The 10549-nt window shown below is 37.9% G+C and overlaps 1 protein-coding gene and 1 long non-coding RNA gene across 4 annotated transcripts; both read left to right on the top strand.

Moving 5' to 3' along the window:
* Nucleotides 1-135: 135 nt before the first annotated feature.
* LOC311300440 lies at nt 136-4038 on the top strand. Of its 3 annotated transcripts, none has more exons than XR_014629312.1 (13): nt 137-557; nt 967-1026; nt 1240-1299; nt 1530-1588; nt 1800-1858; nt 2072-2131; nt 2362-2420; nt 2633-2691; nt 2902-2960; nt 3178-3220; nt 3307-3372; nt 3551-3611; nt 3796-4035. It is a non-coding gene; the product is annotated as an uncharacterized lncRNA (long non-coding RNA). The 3 variants fall into 3 exon arrangements; XR_014629313.1 differs by having other exon boundaries at nt 3791-4033; XR_014629311.1 differs by lacking the exon at nt 1530-1588 and having other exon boundaries at nt 136-557; nt 3791-4038.
* Nucleotides 4039-5332: 1294 nt separating this feature from the next.
* cUnh6orf47 (chromosome Un C6orf47 homolog) lies at nt 5333-10319 on the top strand. Its single transcript, XM_084422629.1, has 2 exons — nt 5333-7044; nt 8824-10319. Exon 1 carries the CDS (start codon nt 6066-6068, stop codon nt 7014-7016), a length of 951 nt encoding a protein of 316 aa, XP_084278755.1. The 5' UTR covers nt 5333-6065; the 3' UTR covers nt 7017-7044; nt 8824-10319.
* Nucleotides 10320-10549: the final 230 nt, after the last annotated feature.

A 10549-nucleotide genomic window follows, 5' to 3' on the forward strand; every position in this document is an offset into this window, starting at 1 on the left:
ATTAATTATATACTTTTGCGGTGTAAAAATTTAAAATGTAATTGTAAAATAAAAAAGACGAAGAATAATAAGAAAAAATATGTTTAAAGTTTCATGCACGAAAATGTGCTCATATTTTCATTCAGGCAGATATTTCGCTACCCTGCCTGCAGCATCATTAGGACCCTGTTAAATTTCCTTGCGTGGACGTTGCGCGATCCTTGTCATCCTGCGGATGCTGGTTGTAGTATTAGAGGTAGCTGCTAGCGGTGAACGGACTTTGTTTTTGTGCTAAATACGACAAAAAAATGTAAATAGTTTAGTGGCATTAGTTTAAATTCGTTGTGGAAAGCCGACAGCCCGTGCGGTAACGCTAACCAAAGACCTGCAAGAAGATTTGGCGCTTATGGCCTCGCCCTCGTGGTCGCAGATAGATAACGTTATCTTTAGTCCATAGACCAAGTCAAGAGTATGACTTGATAATATTATGTTCATTGTAAATGTTTACTAATCCTGAATATTGTCGTGTTAAAGAACCAAAGTGCAAAGAAATGGACCGAAGTTGCAAGAATTTCGCTGTGAGTATGAGACTACAGCATTTTAATTTTCTTTAAGGGGTTTTCAAACTGGAGTCCGTGGAAGAGTTCAGAGAAAAGCAGAGTAAAAATAAATAATAATAGTCATAAACTAAAATTGATAGTTTAATAAATTGATTAAATGTAACAGTATAAAATAACTTGGTCTTTTATACATACAAATATATGTTTGCCTTTTTAAATTGTAGGATGATCATATTGGGTCCGTAGCATCTAAAAGATTGAAAACCACTGTTGTCCATTATTGCATTTGCATGTAATGATGAATCATTAGACTAGAGTCTCTGATTTACCCATGAAGCTCTTTATAGTGCACTGAACACATGCAGCACAGTTTGTGATTGAGTAAAAGTGACTTGGATGTTCCTAAATGTTAAAATAATTTTTGCAGGTTGGATGGGAGAAACTGACGTTGCCAGGTTAGCTGACCTCAACCGTTTACATCCAGTGGGTAAGAAATAGTTTATGCCAGTGAAAACCTCTAACAATTAGTCTTTCTTTTCAAAGGAAAGCATATTGTCCATTATTGCATGTATGATGAATCATTTGACTAGAGTCTCTGATTTACCCATGAAGCTCTTTATAGTGCACTGAACACATGCAGTACAGCTTGTGATTGAATAGAAGTGTCTTGAATGTTCCTAAATGTTAAGTCTCTTTTTAGGTTGGATGGGAGAAACAGATGTTGCCCGGTAGCTGATGTCAACCGTTACCCAACCAATGGGTAAGGAATAAGTTTATACCAATGAGAACCTCTAACAATTAGGCCAATCTTTATTTTCAAAGGAAAGCATATTGTCCTAATGCTCATTATTGCATGTAATGATGAATCATTTGACTAGAGTCTCTGATTTACCCATGAAGCTCTTTATAGTGCACTGAACACATGCAGTACAGCTTGTGATTGAGTAAAAGTGACTTGGATGTTCCTAAATGTCAAAATGACTTTCACAGGTTGGATCAGTGAAACCGACATTGCAACCTAGATGATGCAAACCATTTACATCCAATGGGTAAGAAATAGTTTGTCAATGAAAAACCTCTTATAAGTCTTTCTTTTCAAAGGAAAGCATATTGTCAGTTATTGCATGTATGATGAATCATTTGACTAGAGTCTCTGATTTACCCATGAAGCTCTTTATAGTGCACTGAACACATGCAGCACAGTTTGTGATTGAGTAAAAGTGACTTGGATGTTCCTAAATGTTAAAATAATTTTTGCAGGTTGGATGAGTGAAACAGACGTTGTCAGGTAGCTGATGTCAACAGTTTACATCCAATGGGTAAGAAATGGATTATGCCAATGAAAACCTCTAACAATTAGTCTTTCTTTTCAAAGGAAAGCATATTGTCCATTATTGCATGTATGATGAATCATTTGACTAGAGTCTCTGATTTACCCATGAAGCTCTTTATAGTGCACTGAACACATGCAGTACAGCTTGTGATTGAATAGAAGTGTCTTGAATGTTCCTAAATGTTAAGTCTCTTTTTAGGTTGGATGGGAGAAACAGATGTTGCCCGGTAGCTGATGTCAACCGTTACCCAACCAATGGGTAAGGAATAAGTTTATACCAATGAGAACCTCTAACAATTAGGCCAATCTTTATTTTCAAAGGAAAGCATATTGTCCTAATGCTCATTATTGCATGTAATGATGAATCATTAGACTAGAGTCTCTGATTTACCCATGAAGCTCTTTATAGTGCACTGAACACATGCAGTACAGCTTGTGATTGAGTAAAAGTGACTTGGATGTTCCTAAATGTCAAAATGACTTTCACAGGTTGGATGAGTGAAACCGACATTGCAACCTAGATGATGCAAACCATTTACATCCAATGGGTAAGAAATAGTTTGTCAATGAAAAACCTCTTATAAGTCTTTCTTTTCAAAGGAAAGCATATTGTCCATTATAGCATGTAATGATGAATCATTAGACTAGAGTCTCTGATTTACCCATGAAGATCTTTATAGTGCACTGAACACATGCAGCACAGTTTGTGATTGAGTAAAAGTGACTTGGATATTCCTAAATGTTAAAATACTTTTTGCAGGTTGGATGGGAGAAACCGACGTTGTCAGGTAGCTGATGTCAACAGTTTACATCCAATGGGTAAGAAATGGGTTATGCCAATGAAAACCTCTAACAATTAGTCTTTCTTTTCAAAGGAAAGCATATTGTCCATTATTGCATGTATGATGAATCATTTGACTAGAGTCTCTGATTTACCCATGAAGCTCTTTATAGTGCACTGAACACATGCAGTACAGCTTGTGACTGAGTAAAAGTGACTTGGATGTTCCTAAATTTTTAATTTTGCAGGTTGGATGGGAGAAGCAAATGTTGCCAGGTAGCTGATGTCAGCAGTTTACATCCAATGGGTAAGAGTTTATGCCAGTGAAAACCTGTAACAATTAATCTTTGTCAAAAGAACACCTTGCTCTAATGGTCCATTATTGCATGTAATGATGAAACATTAGACTAGAGTCTCTGATTTACCCATGAAGCTCTTTATAGTGCACTGAACACATGCAGTACAGCTTGTGATTTGAATAGAAGTGGCTTGAATGTCTCTAAATGTCTAAGTTATTTTTACAGGTTGGATCCCAACAGGATGGTTCATGTCAACAGTCGACGACCAGTAAGAAATAACTTATTTCTTATTCCCATGAGCCATGACTTTGCAAGTGTGGCCCATGATGAGCTAACAATTTTTCTATTTTCAAGGTTTTCAACGAAGGATTTGAAGCCAACATAGACCTTAAAATATCTTTAGCCCATGATTCTATCAAGGTTGGTGGTGTTATCCTAACAGTGCTGATCTTTTATTAGTGATGTGCAATGATGATTCAATAGACTAGAGTCTCTGATGACAACATGAAGCTCTTTACATTTCTCTGAGCACAGCTTTTGATTATAAACGTGTATTTGTAATGAAGAACTCCTGATTGACCTTGGCTTTTTCTTTTAGGTTGATGTGATGCCAGAATAATGTGCCAAAGATGGGGATATGCATGTGAATGTGCAGACCCGTAAGTACTGGTCCAGTAAACCTATCTTTGGTTATAGCTTGTGTTAATGATGAGTGCGTAGTTCGGTTCCACTGAAAGTCAATGAAGTAACTTTCTCGCGGCGCACTGAAACACTGACAGACAACTGATACACTTTTTATTGTTTTTGTAATCTAATACACTTGTTGTTTTCTTTTAAGGCCAGAAGTTTGTCGTGGCAGAAGAGTTGTGGCCGGTCTGCAGGACAATGTCAAGCTTCTCTGTTGTGTTGTGTATTAGTTTAAACGGTTGTTTCATTGCTATTGTTTTTCCAAGGACAGTTTGAGTAACCGCTTGTTTTTCACTTTCCAGTTCTTTGTAAACTGCATTTTCTAAATTGTTTACTTTTACATTAAAATAAAAAAAAATCACAATTACAGCTTGATATTAAGTTTTTAGTTGCATGTCCATCTTTGTGCATGTAATTCTATGCCTTGCGTTGCTGGATAATGGGTCAAAAATAGTTTGACAGTCATTTTGATAGTACAATAGCATTCATACATGTAGCTAATTTACACCCTATTGCAACACCTTGTGATTTATATTAAGATTATTTTGCAATGGGTCAAACCTTTCAAGTATGAATTTGGTTATTTATGAAAAATCTGAGCAGTCAGATTAAAAAAAAATATTTAATATATACTTTGAGATATAAATAGTCGGTTTGTATAGCCTGAGATGTTTTGTCTTTGGGACTTATGAAGTATTCAAGCACATCACACAATTGTGGATTTGATGAACTCTGCATGTAACCCCACTGTTTGATCGGGATCACAAAGGACTTTTATTATGAAAACAGGTTGTTTCTGTTAGTTGTGGCGTTCATCATATTTGACTCGTTCTCACTACATATGTATTTTTTTGCGACTAGGCTACTTTGTGGCAAATAAACGCGCACGCTTTAGTGAATAATATCCTTTAACATTTTATATGAACTTTGATACATCTCCAAAGTGAAGGTCATTGGGTCAGTGATGACAATATAACCGCTTTTGTTCTTCACGTACTAATGCGTAATGACGCCATATTTGTGAACGAATCTTTCTTTTGAGTCGGATCTTTTCACTGAAGCTTGAAAGAGACAGGTTGCATTCTTAAATTGAGCATTATATTTATATATGCATATTACTTACTATATGAAGTAAAAGTAGTATATTCGAAAAGGCATATTAATAATGGCATACTTTTCTTAAACCTGTCATTGTACCCTTTAAATAGTTACGCCTCTGGGAAAAAAAAAAATGCTTATATTTCTGTATTGTCGCATTGGATAAAATCGTAACTCTAATAAAGTTAAAGTAATAGTATGCTATTCAGCACTTATGTCTGATTATTAACGAAAGAATCGTAATAAACAGCAAAACATGTGTACATATGGTTTTATTGAGACGTTTTCTAACAAAAATCCCACGAGAATCACTTTTATTTATTTTTTGACCAGTTCTTTCATATGAACCATTTGAAAGAATCGATTCGCGCGAATGAGTCACAGTCACACTTCCTATCACTAGTCCATTAAACCAGCTCGTGCTCAGTCAGTTTTTATTGCATTTTTTTTTCGTTATCAAAACGCCGGAAATTTTTGGGAATTACACCGGACTGTATTTTCGCATTCTGTCGATTATTTATTAGTTGAAACATTTGTTTGAGCAAGTTTGTGCAGGGCGGTAGTGAACAGGAATGTGAAGCTGGCATCGATAAGTGATCTGAACTGTTGTTGCAACTGAAGCAGAGCAGCGACTGTGATGTACTGAAGATGTAACTGTCAGTTATTATTGTACATCACAGATTTGACGTCGGAGGTATGTTTGATTATCCGGTCGATAGTGTTTCGCCGTTCGACATCGACACAGTTTAGCGTTTAAAGTTTTGTTTAAAGAGTCGATCGGCTTGTTCAGACAGGCTAACCGACGCCGTTTCGCCCGAGGAAAATACGTGTAGAGCACAAAATGTATGAAACCCTACTGCCACAGTGATATTTTTTTTTGTTTTTACTACTAAATTTAATTACAATTTAAATTCTCTTTCTCGAGTAATTTGCAAGGGTGTGGTCCGTAAGTTATGTTCTGGTTCATTTGCTCTAATACAAACACGCCTTAATACAGGTCTGTTGAGGTGTCGTTGATAGATGCCTTGTAGCTGCTACGTGTGTTAGTGTAAAACTTTACATGTTGTCTTAAAGGGACACTAGCAGCTAACCGTCGGTTTTAACTTTTTAATAACTATGCCATTAGATTAAGAGGTACCTGTCCACATTATTGCTTAATGCTATAGTTCATTGCAATTTAATTATTGCTTTATACTATAGTTAATTACAATTTAATTAACAATTAATTAAAAATATTAGCATTTTCACACAGTGACACTTTATTCGTTATAGTTTTTTTTCTTTTTTTTTTCTTTGTGCATTCTAAAGTAATAGTGCCGACCGCCGACATGACAGCAGTTGTAGGGCGAGTTTGGGGGTGGGTCAGTCCAGCAAATCTATACTCGTCCTGGGGCAGTAAGACCAAACCAGAGAAACCATTAACAATGGACAGTCAGATTGAAAGCAGATGGGGTTTATGGGGACTTACTGCTTGGGTTTGGAGGGGCGAGAACACCAAAAAGGACCAAAAGACACTCACTGAGGAATTCTGGGAGACCGAAGAGAGTTTTAAGCCTTTGGAAGTAGAAGAGCTTCGGGCGATGGGGCCTGATGTTGAGCCTGAGAAAGCAGTGGCCCAAAGCTCCTCACGCTGGTGGAGGAGAATGCTTCCATCCAGATACTTCTTTTGGCCCCGGTGGTCGACGTCCACCGGGCTCCGCCAGCAGAAATGTGCCGGGTGGAATGAAGGGACATGGGACTCTGATGAAGTCGACGGGGAATCAGACTACGGGACACCCCCGCCATCCCCCACGCCGCTGTCTCAGCACCCATCAGCAGCATTCCGCTTCTTCTCTCGCTCGTGGACTGGGGAAATTGTGCCTGAGCACTACAACATTTGCTTTAATTTCCTCCGACACCTCTTTGATTTGTTCGTGGTGGGCTTCCTGAGTACTGTATCCCCTCCAAGCAAGATCATTTTGGACGTGCTGGGGGTGCAGGGGGCCCTGAAGCTGTGGCTCCATGGGATGGCCATGTTTCTGGTGGCATCTGTCGGGATGGCCGGACTGCTGTGGGCGGTACAGGAGTACCTGCTGCAGTTTGCTTTGATCTATGGTATCGTGCAAGCCCTGGTCATCTCTGTCAGTGTACGGCAGAATGAGGCTTTGGCAGAGGGGGATGATGGGAAAGGTGACGATGAGGTCAAAGAGGGTGAGGAGGAACAGGACGACATATGGGAGCAGAGTAAGCCACAGCAGACCACTGAAGAAAGCAAAAATGGAGTTAAACTGAGGAGTTGAAGACCTAGGAAAAGTGAGGTAAAACTGGGTAAGTAGTTGTTTTTGCCCGTGGAATCTGTTGTTTTCTTGATTTGCTTTCCTTTTATCTAATTATGCTTTTTATGAAAATATCCACTTTAACTAATCACAAACCTGCAACATAAGTATTAAACTTTGGTGCATAACGCATCCTGCAGCATTTATGCTATGCCTCAAAATATACCTCAAATCTTGTTACTCTCTAAACCAGGGATTCTAAAACATTTTTGTAAGCCGAACATCTTTGCCTAAAATATTTACTTGTACTGCCTTTTAAATTAATATTTCAATTAGTGAACAAACTCCATCGCACACCTGCAAGTGATAGGTGCGTAGGATAATAAGACCTAACAGGTAGGTCGTTTCAACAAATAAGGAACTCCCGCACACTATCGTTACTTGCAATTTAAAATGAATATTTATTAACACACAACGTTTCGGTCACACGACCTTCATCAGGAGTCTAATATTTTTAGGAAATTAATATTTCAAAAACACTTTTGCATGTTCACAGTTCTCTGACCACGGTTAATTGTCACGTGACATGCAGGTAAACAAATAAATAAATAAAAAATCAGTAAGCGTCATTTTGATTAAATTTCTAAACATTAATTTCTAAACTTGCGATTTTTGCTGTGTTCACGGCACGCCATGTCGTAATTATGTGATGATAACCCGTGACGTTCCTGTCTTCGGACAAAATGAATCTGCAGTGGTCAAGCTGTAGCCTTACAAGTCACAGTAGCTCTTAGAAAATTCTGAGTTTGCAAGCTGTAATTACGAGTTCAATGTGTACATTCACTTTTTTTACAAGTCGAAATATCGTAATTACTGTAAATCCGACATGGCTCGAATGCACCTTTTCATCCCATATAATTCACCCTAGCAACCGCATTGCAATGTACTAAAACTCACTAAGGACACTAGTAGTTGCTTGGCAAAACACTGGCAACCACCCACAACACCATGGATTGTACTCATATTTTCAACAGAACATGTTATGAATCACAGTTTGATTTTTAGAAATAGTCCTAACATTTGCTGTGGGGGTTGCGGTTAATATTTTTCAACCAGTGAAAAACAAGCGTGACATTTTCATAGAGCTGTGAAACCAGCTTGCGGTTTTAAGCCTTACATCATTCATTCCCTGCTGGTATGATCTCTGGGGGAGGAGAGCAGTCTTTGAAAATGCATGATCCCAGACAAAGACGGTTTATGACTGTAAATGACAAGTTCTGTTATGAAACTTTAAATGGCACAAGCTACTTTTACTTTTTAAACTACTTTGCACAAGCTGATTGGTTCATGTCACATCTGCACCCAATGAGCTTGCTTCTCAACATTTAAATGGCTGGTTAGCATTCACTATAGCAGTTTGCAGCACGCTTTCAAGAGTTCTTCTGAAACCCTCCACCTTCCCCAGCTCCACCTGTATAGATCTGCTATGGGTAATTTATTTATATATATATATATATTCTTTGCCATGCAATTGCATTGAATGAATGTGCAAAATCACCTTTCAAAAAGCTTCAAGTATCATGAAAGTAGTCTATACAACTCATTTCATATAGCTAAAGTATTCTGAAGTCATACGATAACTTTGCAACTGACAGACCAAAATTTTAATCGATATTCCCTCCAGCATAGCTCAACATCAAGGTAAATTATGGCAGGATTTTCATTTTTGAATTAACTGTTCCTTTCAAGTTAAGTAGAACACACAAACCTCAGGCTATTCTCATACCGCATATTGCAACTGTCATTAACCATGTGTCTGTTTCTGCCACAGGTTGCTGAAATGCTGATAGTCCAGTACCATGCTCTCTCAAAGAAGATTTAGCCACTTCAACACCGACCACCCACAACTTCCACCAACGTGAGCGGACCCTAAATATACCAGCACCTCTTTCTCTCCTCCAGTAGAGATTTTTTTTCCTCACTTTAAAATGTACTTTTAGTTTTTCCCAAAAACAATTTTGACATAGCACACCAGCAGTAGAAGTGAATGAGTAAAACACTAGAATCTACATCCACAGCGATAAACAACAAACAACATCTGCCACAAGACAGCCTGCGCAGGAAGTCGTCTACCAACCCGAAGAACCAGCAATGATTGATCGTCAGGGAATTTCCCTGAGACTTAAGTGAAATATTGCATGATTCTGAAGGCTCATCCAGTGAATCGACTAGTTGTTTGTACCGAAACATTCATTTTATATGGTGATCAACACCTTTGCAACTCCACGCTGTATGTAATGCAAATCTGCATGTGTCACTTTATTCGTAGCTCGATGTTGCCTCTAATGGAGTCTTTGGACTGTGCATTTCTGTAATGTGCTCCTCCGTGTAATGGATTGAGTTCATTATATCTCTCATCTTTTATTCAGCCCATTAGTCCACTCACGGACAATCTTGGTGAACTTTTTGAGTGCAATTGTAAAGGAATTGGAGCTTAAAACACCTTTTACACACAGCAAACCTGCGCACTACATTATTCTGTTCTTGTATTATTTTCGTTCATTCAACCTGTTGGTAAAATCTAAGACTGACTTACGTCATTAGAACCACTGTGTTTGGCATATATTTATGTATACTTAATTACAGCATTAACTGCATGTCTTGATTGATTTCAAATGTATTGTCGTTCTTATTTCAGTTGATTATCATATCTTTTGTGCCTCACCATATCTGGTACTTTGGCCAGTTCACAGGGAAATATGGGTAATGAAATAGAAGTAATTTTGCACAACTGCATACTTAAAGCTTAATATCTAATGCTTTGTTGCACAAACGTTTTTTGGCTTTTACCAATAGCTTTCTCCTCCTGAATGTGTTCCACAAATAGCATTTTATCTATGCATGATACTATAGAACAATGAAAAACTTGTGAAATGCTTTTCTTATGTTGACTTTTTTCTTCATGGTACTGGCTCATCAATTTCTTGGTTGTTCATGTCAGTTGTTTAAGCATTAAAATGTCGTGCTAGATTTGTTGGTTCACTGCAACCTTGAGCAATGGAAGAATACGCGTAACCTTTGAAGGTTCTTTAAAATGTGTGGTGTTTTTTTTTTATGTTTGTAAGTTCCGAGTCCATTGAAGTGCGGGCCACTGCTGAAACCAGACGGCTGCGAATAGAAATGTCTGCTGTAGAGTGAACTGGATTACAGCTCAAGGATAGATGTATCTAGGTTGTGGGACAGAGAGATCTACATTTACAGCTCTTAAGTGCTGCACACCGAGTCTTTAATAGTTCTTACAGCTCAAATAAACTTCCTTTTCCCACATTTCATGTCTGGAGTATGTCTATAGTGACTTTCTTCAATAAACTGCCACAGATGTGGTCACAGATTCAGATTAAGTTCCCTTATATTTCTAATATTATTATGTTTATTATATTAAATTGTGTGTGTGAGGGAGAGAGAGAGGAAAGAGATCAGGAAGTGCCACTGCAAAATTTACAGTAAAAAAAAAACGGCTGCTGTGATTAACAATAACATTTTAGGGTTTATGGATT

The sequence above is a fragment of the Rutilus rutilus genome (assembly GCF_951802725.1).
Source record: "Rutilus rutilus genome assembly, chromosome: 11".
NCBI lineage: Eukaryota > Metazoa > Chordata > Actinopteri > Cypriniformes > Leuciscidae > Rutilus > Rutilus rutilus.